Source organism: Hypomesus nipponensis, chromosome 14 (genome assembly GCF_054491055.1).
Source record: "Hypomesus nipponensis isolate SF chromosome 14, ASM5449105v1, whole genome shotgun sequence".
In the NCBI taxonomy this organism is placed as follows: domain Eukaryota; kingdom Metazoa; phylum Chordata; class Actinopteri; order Osmeriformes; family Osmeridae; genus Hypomesus; species Hypomesus nipponensis.
This window is the reverse complement of record NC_140374.1, coordinates 10,434,913-10,457,292: the sequence shown is the minus strand read 5'-3', so window position 1 is coordinate 10,457,292 and position 22,380 is coordinate 10,434,913. Positions and strand designations below refer to the sequence as shown.

General features: G+C 47.0%; 1 protein-coding gene across 3 annotated transcripts in view; it reads left to right on the top strand.

The window, feature by feature from the left end:
- scaper (S-phase cyclin A-associated protein in the ER) overlaps nucleotides 1–22,380 on the top strand; it is a 53,798-nt gene that overhangs the window by 24,153 nt on the left and 7,265 nt on the right. For all 3 annotated transcript variants that reach the window (XM_084673163.1, XM_084673162.1, XM_084673164.1), the window contains 8 exons: nucleotides 756–821; nucleotides 1,066–1,192; nucleotides 6,104–6,219; nucleotides 14,516–14,639; nucleotides 16,153–16,382; nucleotides 18,892–19,047; nucleotides 20,432–20,669; nucleotides 22,128–22,277. In XM_084673163.1, coding sequence (XP_084529289.1) covers nucleotides 756–821; nucleotides 1,066–1,192; nucleotides 6,104–6,219; nucleotides 14,516–14,639; nucleotides 16,153–16,382; nucleotides 18,892–19,047; nucleotides 20,432–20,669; nucleotides 22,128–22,277 — 1,207 coding nt within the window. The remainder of the gene's footprint in view (nucleotides 1–755; nucleotides 822–1,065; nucleotides 1,193–6,103; nucleotides 6,220–14,515; nucleotides 14,640–16,152; nucleotides 16,383–18,891; nucleotides 19,048–20,431; nucleotides 20,670–22,127; nucleotides 22,278–22,380) is intronic.

Below are 22,380 nucleotides of genomic sequence, written 5' to 3'. Positions count from 1 at the left end.
TATAAATGTCGATGACAAATGGTGTGTATGCCCTGGGGAAGTTGAAACACACAAAGTTACCACTTTCTGGGATAGATTTATATTCATGTTTTATCAAAGGGCACTTTTCCAAAAGACTTTTCATAAATATGCAGATTAATAGAGCTAAACCTTGCTTGGTTAAGGGTCTGGTGTTCAGGGTAGGTCCACCTGTCTCCTTCCGGAAAGTGTTTAGAGTTTATCAGCCAGCGCCTAACCGTAAAGCCACATTATCTGTCTGGGATCTGTAGTTCCTATCTGGTCTGGGAGTGACAGATCTGTCTGGGCCGCTAGTAAACCTGGTCTCTGTAGTTCTTTATCAGCGTCCTGAGTGACTGGTGTAGTCAGATGCCAACGAGGAAATACTCCCTTTGACCATGACCTCCTGAAAGGTCAGATATTCAAAACACTTGCAGCGTGACATTCCACTAAATGTTTATTTGGCAATGAAATGAATAATTTGATATGCCATTGTAACATGAGTGGCTGGAAGAGAGGAGGAGGAGTTTGTTGAGCCAAATGAGAACATGGCAGCAAGAAGTCCCTGCAGAATTAGTGCGTGATTATTTTAAGGCAAGTTATGAGGGGGAACGGTTGACAAGGCAAATAAACACTCAAACTTAACTTGGCTTCCCCCCCCCCTCTTTCAGGCTTTTCATCCTCCCAATGCCTTCTCACTGAAAGCTGGAACACTCTCTTCCTGTTATTTAAGTGTTTTTCTTCCTTTCCCTGTGCAGGGCAAAGGAGTATGAAACATCAATGGAGGCAAAGACCCAGGTCCCTGACTCTCCATACAAGGCCAAGTAAGTCTCCTCCCACACCTGCCTGCTTTAAAAGGTTTGTTTCACATCAGGGCATTTCTGCTGTGTTGGGTTGAGTGACAGGAAAATGTAAAAGAGAGAAAGGGAAGGACATGCAGGAATTGCACCCCCCCCCCCCCCCTCCCCCCGCACACATACACACTTTGCTTACATTTGCGATGATCACTGGCTAGATAAGGCAGCCAGTCTGTCCTCACACTCATACTGGAAGTGCCTGTGTTTCCAGACTCCAGCGACTGGTGAAGGACTTGGGCAAGCAGCTCCAGGGGCAGGACAGTGGTCAGTGGGCCAACAACAAAGTGTCCAGCCTGGACAGAACCCTGGGGGAGATCTCCCGCATCCTGGAGAAACAGGTACACCAAACCAAAGGTCTGTCTTCTTGACAGTCACACTGACTCGACCCCTTGTGAGGGCTACTTCTCGCAGACGGCCTCTCTTCCACTCGCACGGCCTGACTAGGGCTAGTGAACTCGTTGGGTGTGTTTGCCGGCCTGCTTGTGTGCTCTGCTGCGAGGGTGGGGTGGGTTGGGAGGGAGGTGCTAGCCCTCTGGCTGCAGCCACAACTGAAGCGGCCTGTTTGGCCCCAGCTCTCAGTCTCACTGTCCCAGCGTAGAGGGGTATCCTCTTACCCCCCCCTCCCCCTCGTCCTGGGTTATGGGTAATGCAGGCCAGATTGATGCTGTTTTCATTGGCCACATGTTCCTAATGGAGCAGCTACCCATCTCTAGACGGGCAAGTATTTTTATCTGTCTGTCTGGCCTCCTCAAGCATAGAGACGGTGCAAGTTTATACGTCAACTGATTTAATTTCCGAGGACATACAGTACCTGTTTGACTGTACCTGTTTTGATACAGTTTGACTGGTACTGTTCACACCCACACACACACACACACAAACACACATACGCAGATACACATGCACACACACACACAAGCAAAACACAGGTTGGCAAAGTATCACGTTGTTCACATCACGTACAGTACCAGTCAAAAGTTTGGACACATTTTCCCATTCAATGTGTCCACACTTTTGACTGGTACTGTATGCGTTGAAAAAGAAGTCTCTTCACAAAATCACAAAGTTTCACTCTGTCGTTCGACGGTAATAATACCATTGTGTATACTAATCTTTCATTGACAGACATTCCCAACAGTGTTTGGACTCAATTGAATAAATAGGCCTTCATAAACCCGACCTGAATTAGAAGCTTTGTGACATTTTATCAGGTTGTATTGAGGATTGACAACAAAGCCCAGTTTGGTTGGCCAATGGTTCAGAGCACCTGTCAGAGTTTTCGAAGAGGGTGCCCTTTTCAATATTGCTCTAGACATCTCACGGTCCAGTGTGTGTGGGTGTGAGGATAGGGTGATGATAGTGTCTGGTCTTGAAGGAAGGGGGCATGGGGGTTGGTGTCTATTAGTGAATTTCCCCAGAGTGGGACAGAGAGATGGTCAGAGAATGGTGCTAAAACAGCGTTGTGTAGTGGGAGAGGAGGAGCCGGGGGGGGGAGGGAAGTGTAGCTCAAGCTGTCGCTAACCTAGACAGGCTCTTCCCTCTGTTCCATACGCTCCCAGGGGGAGGTCAGGGGTCACCACGACAGGAGCTCGGCTCCATTCAGCTCCGCTAACACAGTGACACACTCCAGGAGGCTTGTGTGCTTTACAACTTTGAGGCTGTTTTACTTTTCCTTAAAGCCTTGCCCAGGCCAGGCCCAAGCCCATTGCAGCCTGGGCCAGTGTTGTGTGTCAGCCTGTGGACCAGCCTGGGGATCACTTCCTCCTCTAATCCCAGGACAAAGTCAAATAAATAGAGTCCCAGTCAGTGGGGGTGTCTGAGTCACTCGAAGTCGGGTCCGTTTAGATTATTTGACCTAACAAGCATCTCTCGTGTCATTGACTCACCTAGAGATTTGTTTTTCTCCGCGATATCTGATTCAGTCTCCACTTTCTCTGCTAATTCCTTGGACAACACCCGACACTCCCCCCTCCCCTGCTGCCTAGCCCCTCCCGTCCTCTCTCCCTGTCTCCCACCCCAGCACACAGCCCTCACTGCGGCCTCTAATGGTTTAGATTGTGTCAAACCCAATTTTTCTTTTTTGGGGGGGAGGAGTACTGCTTTTTCCCCACTTCCCCCCCCCCAGTTCTTTCAGGAATTTCTTTTTTAAACTCTTACCTTTTATCATCGAGCGCGAGTATTTACATACCGAGCAAAATATTTGCCTGCCGCTTTCAAATAAAGGCTAGCTGGAAATGAACAGCGTTTGTGACACTTGAGGGACTGTCTGAAAAAAGTGTACTGTTGTGAGAGCTTGGGAGTGGAGAGCTTATTTAAGTTGTCAGCTGTCAGGAGCTGACCAAGCCCACTCCCCTGCCATGGCCAGCCAAGGGTTTTTACCTGAGGGTGTGGGGACAAGATACAATTTTAACATTTTATCATCCAACATTTTCTACTTTTCAGGAACCACTATTTCTATTTCCTTCTTGCATCTTTCATCTAGCTATTTTAATAAATTACACAGTTTAAGTTAATGAATGGGTTGAGACATCGTCTGTAAATTATACCTCTTCTTTTTTTTTGTTTGACGAAGAAATATGATTCACTTCACATTCTCATGTTTCATACTGTGTATAAGACCCATGCTCCTTTGGATGAGAAAGTTTCTGGAACCTTCGTAAAAGGTGATCTTCAGTGGAGTGAAAATAGTGGCATCATTCCCTATGTGTCAGTACTGTAAGCCTTCTCACAAAACTGGATGTGGTTTCTCTTGTCCATTTGCTTCTGTATCACTACTGAACAGTGCCTAGTTCTAGAACACCTTCAACAGATATTGTTTCCCTTTCCCACAGTTTCTTTGGAAACATTCGCCAGAAACAAAACACCCGTTTACAGCCGTCCTGTAAACATGCAAACTCTGGACCTCTCTGAATGTTTCCTCCAGTTCTCCTGTAGTAGTACATAGGCCTAGCTTGTGAGAAGGAGGCATGGCTGTCCTGTCCCACCTCTAATCACCTCCTAGCCAGTATTTCTCCATCTGTTGCAGAGGTGGGAGGGGCTTTCCTTCCTCCGCCTCCCTATTTGAATGTGAGCTGATCAGAAAGGCCTGTGGGTGGTGAGTGGTGTTGTCTCCTTGCCCGCCACCCTGGCCACAGGAATTAGCAGCAGCCTGGCCCTCTGACCAGCCAGGGGTAATAATGGTCACCCTAGGAGAATAATTGGTTTCGATTTCGCCAGCTATATAATCCAAGTGTAGCTGTGCTTCCTCTCCAGCCCTCTCACTCTCCCTTCTTAGTGTCAAGGTTGTTTTTCTATCTTTTTCTTTCTAGGAAAATGAGCCCTTCATCCTATTACTGTGCTTGGAGTGTTTGTTGGGGTGTGACCAGACAAATCCCCAACTGGTTCCTCCGTACATGGAATGGGGAATTTGTCATGTTGTTTTTGCTTGGTTTCAACCTGTTTCTGTGTTTGGATTGTCACTAGCAATGTCACTCTTAATTACAAACTATCATGATTCCTGGTAAATGTCTCATGGCTTTTGATGAAAAGACCCATCATCTCTACATTTGATCGTGGATTTGAAAGAGAGATATTTTGGCCTAAGAAGGCAACTTGAGAATTGGTTACTGGTTCATGCTGAGGTTGCCTAGACCACCCGCAAATAATGGCAAAAATAGCTTGCGGTTAATCAAATCCTTTTCACGCATAATATCCCACTAACACGGCTGTCAACAACATAGCTGTCTGGAGACTTGGCCCAGCAGTCTTCCTGGTGTGTGTTCGTAGTTGAAGACAACCAAGACCAGGCAGGCCCTTGTTAACCCTCTTTAAAGACTGTTGATAAGCCTCTATGAAAGAGCTGCCTCTATTTCCCTGGGCCCAGACAAGATTCAGCCCTGCTAGGCCATACTAATTAGGAAAATGGAGGATACTGGTAACCTTCATAAGAGGGAAGGTGGTGTCTCACACAAACAGCACATTGGCTGGTTAGCTCACCACACAGTCAGTCTCATGAGAGCTTATCGCTCATTTTGTCCCAAATCCCTCAAGCCGACCACAGTTCAGTTTGTGTTGTCATCGGTTCTCGAGAACTTGTGCCTTGGCAGACAATGCGAGTTGAAAGACACAAGCGCTATCTATAATTTTGCAAAGCACTTCCTTAATATGTCCGGGCTTGTTGGCAGGTCTGCTGATCTAAGGAACAAAAACCCCGGTGAAGGGTCTGGATTTGAGTGCTGTCATGCCGGTGAGGAGTGTCTCCCTGACCTCATTAGGGTTAGAGGAGTGACCTCCAGCGCACCTTGTACAATCCCCCCGCTCGGTGTGAGAAACGGGCTCCATCGGCACCCTTTCTCCTCCCTCTCATGGCTCTCTGTCGACCCAGGCACAAACACGCCCGATAGCAGCCGCTCGCTCTCGGCTGTGGAGCTGGTGATTTATAGGAGCAGCAGCAGCAGTTGACCCTCTGCCAAAAACCTCTGGCTCTTCCCTCCTCTTCTCAGTGCAGGGCATGGCACTCTTCTTTGAAAGGAAGTGCTTTCCTGAGTTATGTGTCTTCCTGGTTCATTTAAAAGAACTCAATTCAAACACCTCGAATGGTTTATCCATGTTGTGCTGGTGATGTTAGATGCAGTTGTTATTTTCTTGTTTTCATTCAGCTCTCACTGCTCCCACTCACTCACTACCAAAGTAGCCTCCCCCTCTCCCGCCCACCAAAATATGGTATCTGATACCATATCTTGATTGATGTCCTAAGCTGTATTTGTATTTATGTTTTGATTCCACTGTTCTCTGCTGGTCCACGTTGGCTTTCCCCCAGCCTGTGTTAGTCAGGACAGACCACCCTGATGCTGAGTGGAGCTCTGTCGAGGGGCTGTCCTCCTCTCAGACCGACCTGCAATGGGGGGGGGGGGGGGGGTTGTGCACTTTTGAGATTTAACAGGAATGCTTTGGGGATCGCTTTGTTTCAGGCTTCACTCCAACTCCCCCGTTTTAGAAGAGGGAGGTGAGGGAAACAGAGACGTGTCTCCCTCCGTGGTGAGAGCCATGTGATTCCCTCGGTGCGGTTGGCTCCCTGTCCCCTGACCGTGCTTTGCCGATGACTTTTTTTTTCTCTCTGTCCCTCTCTTTCTCTCTCTCTCTGTCTGTCTCTCTGTCTACCTCTCTCTCTCTCTCTCTCTCTGTGTCTCTCTCTCTCTAATTCATTTCATTTATAACACACTCTACATTCAGCTGAATCTCATTGCTCTCTCTCTCCCCCCCCCATCCAGAACAATGCAGATCAAGTGGCGTTCCAGGTTGGAGGAGGACTGTCTGTTGTGGAGCAGATCTTGCAGGTAGCCACGGCTGTCACCACCCCTACCACTGTGCCACGCATTCCCCTCAAGTGAGTACTGCTTTCTACAGTTACATACATCCCCCCCATACAGTAGTCTAGCCTCTCTCCTCCCCTAAACCTTTCATAGAAAGGGGAATGTCCCTGTACCTGAGACTGAGTTTTCTGTGTGGCCTCTGCCTCTGATCCCACCAACCATATTTAAAACGCGTTTTTTTGTGAAGTGAGCGAGTTCATTTCCCTCGCTCCTGTTAATTCCCTATTCGCTCGGGCCTCATCTCAATAAATACTCTCGATGCCTATGACGCATAACAAAACACCCTTTTAGAAATGGAAATGGTGGTGGCGTCGCCGTCATCTGTTTGGCGCTCGTTCTCTCTTGATACACAATGAGGCACATCAGTCTGATTCATCATTGTGAATGCGTGGTGTTTTTGAGTTGTGGCTTTGGAGTTTGCATGGCTCGCCGGTAGATAACCTCTGCGTGACGGCCGTGCTCCCTGCATGGACTCTCTAATGGACTGGAATGGCCTCTCCTTCCCATTCATTAGCATTTACTGGTCTCCCAACCTCCACTAATGGACAAATGCTACTTATATTTATAATGCTTTTAAAGGGAATCACATGTTTATTGATTCCAGTCCCCTCCCCGTCTCGGTCACTTATCCAGAGGAAATTGAAGCTGACTTGAGGATTTTTATGAACAAAAAAATGTGAAATCTTTTACTGGGTGGTAGGAATATCTAGCAGGCTCTAACACTGTGTGTGCGTGTTTTGGAGCAATAGACTTAAGAGATCCACTTGACATGCTAAGTTTATGAGTAAGAAAAGGAAACCATCTTGCTTGATCTCCTTTTGTACACGGGCAATCCTTAAAATAGTTCACAATGTCCTCAAGCACACTAACACTTCCAACCTCCTGTCTCCTATGACAACATGGAGTACCATATTGTGTGGAAGAGGTCAGCGTTCATAACACAGAAGTCAGATGAGGTCAGCAGAGCTGAGAGACGGACCGCATCCTTGGGTTGCGACTTATCACTATTCTGCCGCTAATCGCTCCGCCTCATCTGGAGGACCAAGTGGTGTAATGGCCTCCTAGACGGACACAGGCTAGCCCCAGAGCCCGCTCGCTACATTATCTGTTTACAGTAATGTTGCTGTATTGATCGCCTCCTCCCAGATAAGCAGAGTGATTTACAAAAAAAAGAAAGAAAAAAAAAAAACGTTTGCCATGGAGAAGCTCCTTTTGTATCACCCCCCTGGGAGCCCCTCTCCATCTTGTAACCATTCCATTAATGAGCTAATCCCTGTGTGAGGCTAGGCTAATGTTCCTGTGTAACCCTGTGGCAGCTTCAGTGTCTAGACTTTGGACAACTTTTATTAACATGAACTGGAGGGGGGTGGGGGGGGTGTGAATATGTCAAATACTGTGTTCTGTCCCAGATTTTGACCCGGAGGAGACAACCATAAACCACACGGGTTAACAAAAAAAGTTCCACCAGAGAAGGCTCATCTGCATTTTTAAAATTGTTTTGCACGGCGTTATAAATCACAAAGATTTTCTTTGTCTTACTGTGACTGTTAAAATGGTTGCAATTAAGCCATGTATGTAAACTTGTGAATGTGAATTGGGTTCGAGGAATCCGTTCTCTCTTCTGTGTTTTGATGTTGTGTCGTTTGAGCTCACCGAGAGGGTGTTCTGTAATTGTGAGAGGAGAGAGCCTATCTTCCCTAGGAGCTAAGGAAGGGAGGGGAGGTGTCTGTTTAAAGTGAGCTGCAAATCCTCTCAAATTCTTACCCGCCCCTCTTCTGCAGTGTCATACTTTCACCGTCACTATTTTTACATTTATTTGACCTCTAACGGGGTGTTTTCTCAGGTCCTGACAAGGCTTGCATCCTTCCTGGTTTCCTTAATCAAAGTTAACCCATTAAATTCCCTTTTCTTTTTTGTCAATTAAACTGATTGGAGCAATTATGCTCATTGTTGGAGCAGGTCCTAATCGGTTTCTGGTTGGGATGGGAGGCCAAAGCTGTTGTCTGAGTAAACCTACTGTGGCCATGTGTACATACGGCCTGTCCCTATATCTCCCAGTAGGGGTCAGTGAGGAGTAGTGAGGAAGTGACTGAGGTTCTCTCATTCATGTGGCCTCGGCAGAAAGACTTCACAAAGCTCCTCTCCTTCTTTAGACCCCAAAGATATAATTATTTGATTTAAATACAGTGTCTCTCAGTTGTAGATGAGGAAAATACCATGCCAAATATTCAGTATTGTCATGAGTGGACAAGGACACAACGTAGCCACTTACAGCACCAGTCAAAAGAGAAAAAGTTGAATGGGAAAATGTGTCCAAACTTTTGACTGGTACTGTATGTCACATGTTGAGTATCTCCTGTGAAATCAAAGTTGCTACCTGAGGTTTCATTTCAGGATGTCGTTATAGCATACGTGCTTGTGTGTGTGTGTGTCTGTCTGTATGAGTGTGTGTGTGTGTGTGTGTGTGTGTGAGATGCGTGACCGCTCATCAGATTTCCCCCAGTTCATACCCTACCAGTGTGGCACGACAGGCAGAATGGATGTCTTGGAAGCACTCAGGGTATCGGAAAGATCAACAGCAGAATCAAATTAAATGTCATTTAGATAGCAGTGAATGAAGGGATTGTTTGACAGCACTAGGAAATGGATTTGCTCCTCACCTCTCTTTTTTTGGGGGGCTTAGTATTTATTTTTTTCTTCCTTTTCCTGAACACCAATTTTCACTCTTTGAAAAGCTGAGATTCAACCCGATCTGGACATTGGTCTGATTTCGACTGCCGTCAACAGCTCTGGTCAGGCTCGAGCGGGCACATAAGACCAGCGGGGAGAGGTTGGGAAATGTGAGCCTCGAGTTTGAGGAAAGCGATCTCTCGCTTGATAACCACTGACAAGGAGCGTGAAGCCTCCTTAAGCTTAACAGAATGCACAGAATGCCAAAACCACTCCAGAAATGTCCAGAAAAAATGCCACTGGTTTGTTTACAAACTACCGTCCAGTGCAAAAAAAAAAACTATTGTAGCCTCAAGTACTGTCCGTCCTGTAGAAGGAAACCTGACCTTCGCTCTAATTTCCCCCCTCGCAGCCATCTGTCCCGGTATACACTTGGTGATGGTTTAAACGTTTTAATTCAGAGGTCAGTGACTCTCACCATCCCCCACACCCCTCATCCTGTCCGGGCCTGTCGGCCACCCAGGCAGAGCCCCACAGGTCGCAGGGGGCTGGCCCAGGATCAGGTGTGCTCCTCATGGAGAGGGGTTCCTTGTTGGGCCACTCCCCCTTGTGTGTCTATGTCCTCAAGAACAGAGTGGTCTGCTGTGGCTACCCTGAGGTTAAGCTGGCTACAATGGGTGTGTGGATTACACTGCTAGTTATCTACATGTTTCGCTCTTTCTCACCCCTCCCTTGTCTCTATCAGTCCCTTCTCTTTCCCCTCTTCCTCTCTCTATCTGTGTATCATTATGTCTCTGTCTCCCCTCCTCCTCCTCCCCCCATCTCCCTTCTGCCTATAGGAACTGTGTGTATTGGGCAGCAGTGGAACCTAATCTTGTGTCTACAAGATAAGGCTTCATTATGCTCAGATTATCAATGTGCCTGTTGTGTCTCCTGCTGGCCCTAGTCTGGTGGGTGGTGGTGGTGGTAAGGTGGAGAGTTCCTAGCGCTGGGCATGCTAGTAGACAGCATGACAAATGAGGAAGGACGCTCACAGCGGCTTATGTGGAGGAATGCTGAATGTCAGCATTGACTGGCACACGCGGATCAATGTCGCAAAGTTTGATGGGTAAATTGAGACACTAGCGTGGCACTCAACCAAATTGTGCCTCAAATGTTCGCCACTGGCTCGCGTAGAGGGGAAGGAAGTCGAAATTCCAGGAGAAGGTCCTGCTATCAGGTGTCATGCTAATCAACCTCAATTAGTGAGGAGGGAAACAAAGGCTGGTTGCTGGGATGGTTCTGGGTTTATGGGGATGGAGGAACATTACTCAAACAGGCCCCTGACATGCTTGCCATTTGTCCAGAGGCGGCCTTAGACATGCCTGATTAGCTGTGTTACAAAGCAATTGCACGCTCATTACATGAGCAGTTGACTGAGTCGATTGAGAGGAATTACAAGTTCATGGCTTCAGCTTTGACAGGGCTGACTTTTAGTCGTGATTGAAATGGAAATAACCTAGAGCCCTCGCTGTCCTGGTATTCAAGTTGAATTCTTCTACCGGTAGTATTTATTTGTCTTTGTTGTACTATCATATTTCTCGATTTTATTCCAATTAAAAGTACAACATGCACAGGTGTCATGTAGAAGGTTGGCTGAGCACCTCTGTAACAACTATAGCCTCTGGAACATTAGCTCTTTAGTCAGTGGTAATAGGTGGGAAACGTCCTTCGCTCCTTTCCTCTCACAGTGGTTTCTGTTGTAGAGAGAAACAGACGACAGCTGCTTTTGTCCCTAATAAGATTATAGAAAAGGGTAATGTGATTGTACCCTTTAATCTGCCGTTTAAGGGTGCCAGCCACCTGGGGGCCGTGCAGTGGACTTGTCCCTAGCCCCCTGCCCCCTCTCCCTGCTAGGTTGTGGTGGTGGAGGAGGTGGTGAGCTGGAGGGGACCAACATGGAGGAACCTCTTCCGATGGGGCATATTTGTGTAGAGTCAGGGTGTCAAGGCTGGCTGGCCATCATGCTAACAGAGGTATGCTAGGTTGGTATCATCTGACTTTGGTGCTCTTGTTTTCTACAAGATGCCGTGGGATTTATACGAAGCCTCCTTTTTGTCAGGTGTCTATTGTTCTCCCACTTCTCACCATTTCTCATTCCATATCGGAACGTTTTTCACACATGTAAGGCTCTAGTTGTCGTAACCAGACCAGCCTAGACATGCAATTTTACCTCCTACAGGTCATCAGATACCTCTGCTTTTGTTGCGTGCTTTATTCAATAAGGACACCGTACATTCCATCACAGGAACTGAATGATTCTTCACCTGAAATGGCCCTTAGAAGGTTCCTACTGGAGGTGTACATAATGACAATGATCAAAGCCTCAATTAATGTTGTCTCTCTTTTCATACAAGTCTTTGATATGTATCATACACACACACACACACACACACATATATATATATATATATATATATATATATATATATATATATAGATATATATATAGATATATAGATATATAGATAGATATAGATATAGATATAGATATAGATATAGATATATATATATATATATATATATATATATATATATATATAGATAGATAGATAGATAGATAGATAGATAGATAGATAGATAGATAGATAGATAGATAGATAGATAGATATATATATATAGATAGATATAGATTAAAATGGCTCATTTGAATTCCGTCAAAGGCATTCAGAATATGTGTGCTCAGGGGCCATTCTAGGATCAGACCTTTAGGGGTGCTCAGCCCCCAATGAGAATGTGACATTAATACAATGCCTTGCAAAAGTGTTCAACCCCCTCGCTATTATTATGCAAAATTCATGACCTACTAGCATCAAATGATAAAACAATAATAATGTATATATATAAAAAAATAATTGGGATGTTGAGATGAAATGTAGGGGTGCTTGAGCACCCCTAAAAGGGTCTAAAATCGCCACTGTGTGTGCTACCCAAATAATGACTATAAGTAAGTCTTTGAGAACGGGTTTCTCAAGCCAGGTGAGGGAGGAGATTAGTTAGCTTGGCTGATAGAGCTGTGCTGACGGGCTTGCTTCGGTTGCACTCAAACAGTAGTTTGACGACCATGTCTATGTTGACGACGATTCTTCACCTGCGCTACATCAGTGCTTGACCCGGCATCTTCCGCATTAGCTAAGGGATGCTTTGCGTTTGAGTGGTATTTGAGACTGAAAGGACTCCTACAGTAAACTAATTCCGCATAGCACAAGGTGGAAACAACCTTAGTCATGTCAAGGTTTCCATTGGGAAGCTTCTTAAATACATTTTCCCTGAAGCAAACCCGGCGGATTCATAGCTGCATCCATGTTAGCACGTCACGTTTGATGTGGTAATTTCATACACAAAGCATACACACACGTTCGAAAACTCGTTCTCGCCCCCTACAGTGCAATTCAGCTTGGTATACATCCGCGCAAAAATATCAAGGTGAAAATCATCATAGCTTGCGTAGTGGCTTGCTCCCAACCCAACTTTGAGAATAGATTAATATTTTTTTTATCGCCCGAAAAGAGTCTCACGTTAATGCAGCACGTTAACGCCGATAACGACCCACCATTAATGTATAGGTTTACGCCAGTGAGTTTTTAGCTGAGATGGTCGATGGCTTTTCTTTCTTTTCACCGGTGAACCACGGGACAGCTCCAGTGTGCTGGTCGGCTGCCCAGAGAGCACAGTTTGGCTGGCGTCTTATGTTACCTCAGCGTAGCTCTACATACACTGAGCTGCAGGATCACTCCACTCAACCATGATGGCTGCCTCTTTTCCCACCTCCTCCATTTTCAGGTTCATAAGCTGGATGTCAGTTTAAGCCATTGGATTGAGTGGAAGAAATGAATCTGCTGTCACATTCCTATTGCTAAGGGTGATTGACCAAGACAGAAAACAACACACTACCCAACTCTGGTTTATTTGCATATTTTCTGGGAAAAATTCAAATACTTCTTTTACAGCAACGAACGCTGTGTAATGTTAAGTTATACGATGCTGTTTAGACTGGTTTTGTGCCGAAGTAGACCATGGTGTTTTATTTGGACTCTTTCCCGTAACTCCCATTGTAGTACTTCTCACATTATCACCACATTCCATATCTGACAACTTTACACTACAATGTCAATAGTGATATGGAACACTTACAGATCTGGCCACCAGTGAAGGTAATGCACTGACTGTTTTCATCAGCAGCAAGTTATTGACAGACCTGGGTTTGGATCGGTCAACTCTTTCTTTCTTATATACCAACTTGGTTGGACTGAAAATGCCTTGCAGATGTGAAGGTTGCGCTGGATATCAAAATGTTTACCAGTTGAAATAAACATGGCCTACTTTGGAATAGAAAGGCCAGATTCCATTCTTCTACACAGCAGATAGGACATGCCACTCTGCCACTGGCTAAAATATACAGTTGTCAGAAGATATTAACAAATGGGAGAAGGGGCGAGGGGGAGCAAAAGTCAGAACAGAATGATTGGTCAGTTATCTTTGGCATTAATCTTCTCTGGGGCTTGTTTAAAGCAGACATAATACAGAGGCACGCTCTCTGACTCACTGCTTGGCTCCTAGCTGTGGTTTCAGCCTTAGTCTAAACCCCAGTCCCAGCAGCCTCAGCCCCAGGGCCTCTGAGGAGCTGTTGAGAGGAACGGTCTTATCTCTCTCAGAGGAAACGGTGCAGGATCTCTAGATTGGGACTGAGATCGCAGCCAGCCCCCTTGGCTCACAGCGCCTCTGTCGTTTACCTTTCTAGAGAAACATGGAGTCAAGAAGAAGTTGACATGTGTAAGGAGGTGGCTGTTTTGAGATTTCTAAATCGGTCAATACTAATAGTTTTTCCAAGTTTTACCATTCCTACACATACTTAAATGGAGATATGCTGTTAAGGTCAAGGTCATCTTTATTATCCCAGACGGTCAATTTGTTGCACAGCCAGCAGTAAATAAAACTGTTATCAACAATCAACCCAATTCACACACAAACAGAATTCCATTATATTATTCAGCAGGGACAAATAAAGTCTTAACTCTATTGGTCCTGCATGTTGGAAGATTACATCTGTGACCAGAAGGAAGCAACTTAACTCGCTGAACAAGGGGTTGCTGGTCAGCAGACATTGACTGGGCCTTCTTTGTGACTTGGACTTTGTAAAGTTGTAACAGGTCATTTAGATTAGTGCCTGCAATTTTACTGCACATTCTAACAATTCCTTTTACAGTAACCTGTTCCTCTTTTTCAAAGTAAGTGACCCAATCCAGCAAATAGAAGGGAAGGTTCTCAGACTCAATAAAAAAAGAAAAAAACATTATTTATAAAAGTGGTCAACATTAAAACTTATGAAGTCCATGATGATGGGCCTTTGCACAAACAACATGATTATTCAGCTGTTGTACACTGTACCCTTTGGGAACCATAAATACGGCAGTGTATGTTCAGTTTCCTGATCACTTCAGATAATTTTGTCAACACCTGAGTCTAAACTAATGATGTAACTACCGTTTGCATGAACTGGGGGCTACAACCAGACAAAAAGTCTGTCCTGAGCCGTTTTACCAGCTTGACTTGTGATTAATCTTCTGCCTTGTCCCGTTGTCTCTGTGTCTGTCGCCCCAGGTCCCTCTGCGCTGCTGTAAACATCTATAACCTGGCCTGCTCACGCTGTCACCACAACTGCTCCTATGTTCTCTTCAGTAACAAGATAGCCCTGCTGATGGACCTGCTGCTGCATCAGCTCACGGTAAAACCTGTCTCTGTGCGATAACCCTCAAAAAGTGACACGCACCATGGACTCCAGCCATGTTTGATGAATCCCTCCCCGTTTCAGTCCTTTTTTACCTGTAAACAAACAACACCATGAGAAGTGAGGAACCAGGGTGTGGTTTGCCAGCCTCTGTTCCTGGCAGCGGGTTAGCAAAACTCAGGGAGAGACACACTCTAAACCCCCAGCCGAGGACCGACACATGCCGAGGGGGTGGGAGGGAGAGGGGAAAGGGAGGGGGGGAGAGGGAGGTGTGGAGCAGTGAACATGTCAGGCCGTATCCCTCAGCACTCTCTCAGAAACTGTAAACATCAACCCACTCCAGACATGTGACGGTGGGGGGGGATGCCGGACACCGCCTGCACACACAGACGGGACAAGGCCCAGACGTAGGTCGGGGTGCATGAACCAACTCTGCTGGGGCTTCTCCCGCAGTCACGAGTTCCAATCTAAAGCATTCATATTTCCTGAGGGCACGCACAGAGAGAGAAGGGGGGGGGGCTGGGGGGGTTGATTGCAGGGTGGGGGGGGGGGGTTAGCCTTTACACTTCAGTTTATACAAAATGTTTCCCAGCAATTGCTCTGGCAACAGACATGTTCAACTCTACAACCCCTGAGTTGGAAGGCAGGACCAGTTTAACTTATTAATGATTGCTTGTGTAGCTTTTGGTCGACAGGAACATGTATCGTCAGTAAACATACAGCATGTGTTTGTGTGTGTAGGTGGATACTAGTGCTTACAAGTGAGGCTTGTACCGGCGTCTGTGCTTGTGCCCCTTTAATTCGATTTGTGGAGAATGTCGCTGGGTGGACTAACTCTGTCAGCATGCTTCCCTAACCAGGAGTCCAAATGAGATATCTCAGAGAAAGTCAGGCCCAACTTGTATTTTGACATATAGACAATTCCCTCTTTATGAATCCTGAATTATAATGTCTGACAGATTGGGAAGGTGTCTCTGTGTTTCCCTGTAAGCTCTATGGGTTTGCCCAAGTGTCAGTGTTCTGTTGATGAGGAACCACCTCAGAGAGCTCAAATGGCAGCAATCTGGCACCACACCAGTTACCGTGTCACACCCACCGTTAACCACCAATTAAGGGCCCGGAGCTGATGAATAATAAAGCAACACGTGTGGGACACCATGTTATTTATGGTCCAGCGTATCAAGATTCCAAGCCATACAAACGACTTGCGCAAGTGAACAAAAGCAGGGGAGATTTAGGTTGCTGCCTCCTTGTCTTAATTATACGTGATTGAAGGTGTGGACTGAGGTTTAAATGACCTTACCTTTTGTTTGACTTGACATCCGATGGATACTGTGACAGCCCAGGGCAATGTTGCTAGCTGATCTCTCACGTCCATCACGGTGAAGATCTCGTTGTCGGTATGGACCACTCCATGTGCAACCCACGTGTCTGGTACCGGACTTGGACTAGACCTGGTGAAGGGTTGGGGAGTGGGCTTGTGTGAATTTCTTCTGTTTTCTCTCCTCAGCTCTATGTGCCAGATGAGGACAAGTCCATCTTTGGGCGCAGCGTGAACAAGCAGGTGTTTGACGGTCTGACCAGCGGCCTGCTGCAGACCTGTGCCACTGTCCTGGGGCTCCTCAGGCCCCAGGCCCCCGAGTGTGGCCGAGGGGAGGCCCTTCGGATCTGCTCCCCCGACACCAAGACCAAGAGCTTGACCGCGGAACCCTTCCACACAAGGGCACAGGACCTAATCAGGTACTGCTCCTCCTCTCCCTCCTCGGCCTCTCTCACTGCCCCCTCCCTCTTTTGGGCACCCCTCCTCTCTCTACCTTTCCTCTGTTTATCCCTCCTACACGTCTCTTAACAGCAATCTTGACTTGGTCAACTGCTGATTTCCTTGTCCCCCCCCCCCCCCCAAAAAAAAAAATAAGGTAATTTTTGAAAATAGTAATTTTAGCTGTTGAGGAAAGGTTTTCTTCCCTGGGCAGAGTGAGTGAGAGGGGGGTGTAGTCTGGCCCAGGCCCATGGTAGACTGCCTCAAAAATATCTAACAGCGCAGTCACATGTGTGTTTGTGGGTGAGACATGGTTGAAGGTAAACAAAAGCTACTTCTGGATAACTGCAACATCACCCTTGGAGCTGAGCCCTTGGGCCGGCCAGGAGGAGAGGGGCTGTGCTGGGCCACTGTGAGGAAAGGCAGGCCTGCCGCCAGTCTCTAGGAAGAGCAGAGCCTTCCCACCATCCCTCCCACCACCCGTGATTCATCTGACCAGCCCAGCTGCACAGGCCCTGCACTCTCATACAGTGACCCAGTCGTAACCCCTGGACACGGGGGAGGGCCTGAGAAAAATAGTGTCGTCAGACTTTGTAATCCCCGCAAGCGACGGAAGATTTACCTCCTCTGTCTCCCAGAATGTGTGTGACTGTGGGAAGCAGGGGAGATCAAGAGGTGTAGCGCTTGCAAAGACTCCCACTTTGACAAAATCCCAAAGACAGGAAGTAGTCCTCATCTCCTCTCATTTCCTCTCTCACTGGCTTTTCATGGCTCTAACGCAAGCATCCCAGTCACAGAGAGGCATGTTTGTCGTACCTTTAGACTCCCTGAGGCGGGATATGGAACACCAAAGCACATCACCCAGACTGTGAGCCTGGTATTGTGTATAGCAGTAGTGTGGAAAGCGCTTTTCAGTTCAGGTAAAGCCACAGAAGAGGATCAAGTCATAACAAGGACCTGTGGTTCAAGTGTCCAGTGACCCTTTGCAGATGCTGAAAAGGGGGAGTAGTTCCCTGCCTGGTGAGAACCTCATTTTGAGTGACAGGACCAACAAACGTCACGTGCCCAAGGTAGAAGGCCGAAGGAGCTAATGGAGGACAATACATAAGGTGTGGGGAGGTATTGTGTTGACGTTAGCTGTCTTGCGTCGGCAGCTGTGTACCTAGCAAGCATTAGCAGCATTTGTATCGGTTAAATGTACATAGTTAAATATCAGCCAATATTCAACGGTAAAGTAGGCCCTATACACCTTTTAAAGGGGTAATTTACTGATTTTATAGGGTATTTCACACTGTTCCTTAAGGTCTCCGAATAGGGTATGTAACATTGGTTGGGCTGAAAATGGCCCGGGTGCTGTTCTATGCACCCTAATGCACCCTGTGAAATAGCCCTGGAATAAAACAAGGTTTTCTCCCTTTTTATGGTATGGCCATGAATACATAGATGAGCTCTGATTGATTGGTTTACAACGAGTGAAGCTGCGGAGCAAAATCGACGCAACACAGCCAACATCACTCACTGAAACATCGAAAGTGGAGACTTGAAATAAAAACGTACAAATACATCTATTTATTATTATTATTTCTAGTCTACACAACACTGTTTTCAACAGATTGACGAGATATCATTTGAAATGATCAAGTTCGTTGTTTCCACTTCTGGACTGCACTTCTGGGCAAATTTTGGGGCGTGACAAAGGTACAGACCAGAGCCAAAAAAGGTGGAGCCCCCATTGTCACAACGGGGGATTTTTGGAAACCGACCGTTTTACAGCAGCAGCTTCAAATTGTGAGATTTGCATAAGAAAGAGGCGTCAATGGACTTTGAGGTTCACTGTATGTCCATTTTACCCACCGAACTGTCGTTATTCAACTATGACAAAGTAAACTTGGTTTTGCAGTGAATGACCCCTTCAAAGGATCCCTTGGTAAATCAGCCTCTGCCGGGTAGAAAGGGAAATTGTAGAAAAAATTGAAGTTAACATCAACATTTTGTAGCAAAATCCATTGTTATACTGTATCTAAAATAATTTTGTAGACATAAGTTTAGCTAGCTTGCAAATACTGAGGATAGCCTACCGAAGTTGAGTTAGCCAATGTCGTCATACCTGCGGTCTTATACAGCCCCAGGTCAGCACTCTGTCAGGGGCCTAGAGCAGGGCGCTGGCACAAAGGGGCACCGCTGCCCTCCTAATGACGCTATTTTCAGCTATTTGTGGCCAAAAGAGCCAAGTGAACATGATCGGGAGACTGTCGTCGGGGAGACAAATTGGAGATATCATAGTAATGACAGAGAGTGCAGGGCTTGGGTGGGGTGTCAGATTACAACCAGGTTGAGATGGGCTCTGCCAGGCCCTTTGTGGTCCTCTGAAAAATGTTCTACAGGCATGATGATCGTGTATCTAATGATTGTAATGTTTGGTTTCATCATCGCGGACTTGCACAGCTTTTTTCCTTGTCCCCTGAATGAATTCTCTATCTTTCCTCTCAGCTACGTGGTCAACATGGGTTTGATTGACAAGCTGTACGGCTGCTTCTTGTCGGTCCAAGGCCCGGTGGACGAGAGTCCCAAGATGTCTGCTTTCCTCCAGCAGGCCTCTGCTCTCCTGCACGGCATGTGTAAGCTGTGCTTCGCTGTCACCGGCCGGTGAGTGGCATGACCCCTTCTTTTATCACCTGTGCCCAGAACACACACTCACACACACACAGGTCTGACTAATGACAGGGTTGCCTTCCCATAAAGCAGAAGAGATTGCTGAGGAGTCGGTCTTTGAGCAGCAACCTGTGGTTTGCTTGACTGTGTTTGCTAGCTCGCCTTGCCTTTGTTACTGCTGACGGGCGGGATAAGCATCTACTTGACCCCTGTTCTGTGTCAATCACCATCACCCCAGCAACCCTCAGCCTCCAGGAGGACCTAGCCCACTCACGCTTGTCCCTGTGACTTGCTCTGAGAGAGGCTCAGGGGTGCGACTGACAGACGCTAAGCACTCTCTCAGGGAGATCTGACCCATATATCATGGCTTCTGCAAGGACAACAATTGTATTCTCCTCTTAAGGGTGTCAGACACGTTACAATAAGTATGAATTGTCCAACGCAGAAGCAGGAATTCTTACGTTACCAGCTTAAACAATTAGAGCAGCCTTGCCGGTGAGCTATGCAAAGTGGGGCTTGTCATCAGAGACCATGGGGCCTTTCGTCCTGCCCTCGGTGTCGCCCAGCCTGGCCCTGTACCCCTCCAGCTGCTGTGTGCTGTAACGGTGGCCAGCTGCCTGCTCTGGAGCACCACTGGGCCTGCCCTGTGTCACAAAATATCTGTGAGAACACCCAGTGTCATAGGCCCCCGTTTTAATGAGCGCACCAGAAGTGTTGTGTAATGATCAACACTCCTGCTAATCCAACCAACTATCTCCATTTTTACAATGCTCGCTCTCTCTCTCTCGGTGTTCCGCCTGATAGTGTTCGGGAATATTTCCGCCATGCCAGTTGCTGTGTCAGGGGATTTCACTGGCATTAGAGGCCTTGTTCTTGGCGAGTCTGACATTTCCATACAGAGCGATGGGCCAACGTCGAGAACCAGCATGCACAGTGGGTTCCTTCCAGAGGTCAAACGCCCTCCTTTCTCTAGTCGCAAATCATAGTGTAGCAGCAAAATACTTAAATAATACCTGTCAGGTCCAAGCCAGCTGAAGGCTTTAGTATGACTGTGAAGCATGTTTACGTGTCCTTAAATGTATCTTAATTTATGTCCTGTAACTTTACAGGTTTGGGCAAAAAAGTTTGAATTCTCAGCTGGGGAAAAGAAAAGAAAAAAATATGAATTGAAAGTTTTAGCTTCCTAAAGTTCCGTTTTTTTTAAGCGCATTTTATGGACAGGCATAATTTTTATCAAATGTTTTTTTTCTCAGCCATGTACAGTTTTTGCTCCACTGCTGTCCTTAGGTCTGTTCTTAACAGAGCAATGTACAATTGTAACACTACTGCCTTGTGCTAATGTGTAATCAGGTGAGTAATGATCTTCCCTCATTCCCAGCTCCCCCAGTATATTCGACAACAAGCGCCAGGACCCTACAGGCCTAACATCCCTGCTCCAGTCTACAGACCTGGTAGGGGTGGTCCACACCCTGTACTGCATCTTGCTCCACAGCTCCCTGCCCGAGCCTGCAGCACAGAGCCCCCAGGAGCCCTATGCCGCTGGGGTCATCCAAGTGGCCTTACAGGGTCTCCGCTTCCTCAACAGCTTCGCCCTGCTCGACCTCTCAGCCTTCCAGGTACGCAACATCCTCCTGCTCATCAGTGTATAGACACACACACACATTCACACACTACTATAGTTGTTTAGTACATTTAACAGTATTACCCACCCCAGTAGGGGGTTTCATGTGGAAGTCAGGCGTTTTCTCCAGCAGTCTGATTAACTAGCAGCATCGTAGTCACAGGCAACGAGCCCATGTGTAGCTAACTCCTCGTAGAGGCCAGTTCCTGCCAGGAGAGAGTCCTCCATTAGGAGAGGAGCAGTCCTTCTGAGGATGGGGCTGACCCGTGGCCATAAACAAGCGTCTCCTCTGACCCGGGGGTCAGCTCCCGAGGTTAAACTGAGCCTAGCAGGGTCAGCAAATGCGGAAGGGGCTCAGTGATTAGTGCCGGAAGCAGGGGGCCATACATTAACAGCTCTGATGAGGGAGAGGGCGACAACTTCAGTGTGCTGAGTCCGCCGCATAAACAGAAAGGCGTGAGAAGGTTATTAATTATTTTAATGCCTCGGGGTGGTTACTCTGAAGGTGCTCTCTCTCTCTCGCCACTTCGCCACACTCCGGCTATTTGAAACAGCTGTAGGTCGGAGTGTTCCAGTGCCAAAGCTTTTATGAACATTTTAAATGATGTTTCTTTGTGGCACGAGGTTGTAATCACCTTGTGGTTTACATTAGCACACAGCGACAGCTAATAGCGCTAGCGTGGATGCTGAGCTGGATAAGATGTAGCCCACACTGACCCATTACTCAGGGACAGGTGAGTTAGTGGGTTAGAAGCATAAAAAAACTGTTAGTTTCAATTTAGGTTTTTTTCAAAACCCTGTTTCAGGTGTATTGGAATTCTCGGCTATTGGCAGTCGTTGGTTCTTGTATTTGTCAACCTTTTCTCTTCTGATCTGGTTTTATTGTGTCAAACTGTTACTCCCCTTTATATCTGTCTGGAGACTGGTAGGTATGGTCAGGGCTGCAGAGGTGGGAGATGTTGCGAAGGTGTCGTGTAGACAGATGACAGGGGGGGGCCTCTCAGGTGGCGGTGGCGGAGGAGCTGTTTATCTTCACACACAGCTAAAGCTGACTCCCTAAGAACATGCTTTCCCTACCGAACCCAGTCAGCCATGCTCTGTCTTGGTGACATGTTTATTAAATACTGTCTGTGTGCTACAGTGCTGATAACATCTCATCAACCCGGAGTACTGGGGGTCCTAAGGTGAGACCCCTGATTCTAGGGGCTGGGGAGACCTCACCGTAACACGACACCAGTCCCCACCATGCGCACACACACACACACACCTTTTTGAGGGTCGCCAATCCAGGTTTTCTTGTGTGTAATATTTAGACGTAAATACAGCTCTTTGTACTTCGAAAAACGACCATTGACAGCGTTTCATTGTGAGCATCGTCGAATGTCAAACCTTATATCTGAGGTCTTTGAAGGACGTCTGGGGCCAAAGGGCTTACGTGTGTGTCGTGTTCCAGTCTGTTCTAGGGGCGGAGGGGCTCTCGCTGGCTTTCCGTCACATTGTCAGCTCCCTGCTCTGGTACTGCTCCCAGCACTCTGCAGACGACCTGCTGCATGAGCTCATCATCTCCGTGGGCTACTTCACCGTCAACCACCCTGACAACCAGGTGAGTCTCTACAGACCGTCTCTCTTAGCAGCGTGCGGGGTACTTTCTGTTGAATTAGGGGGTAGTGGGGGGTCTCTAACAACACAAAGAGGAAAGGTGTTGG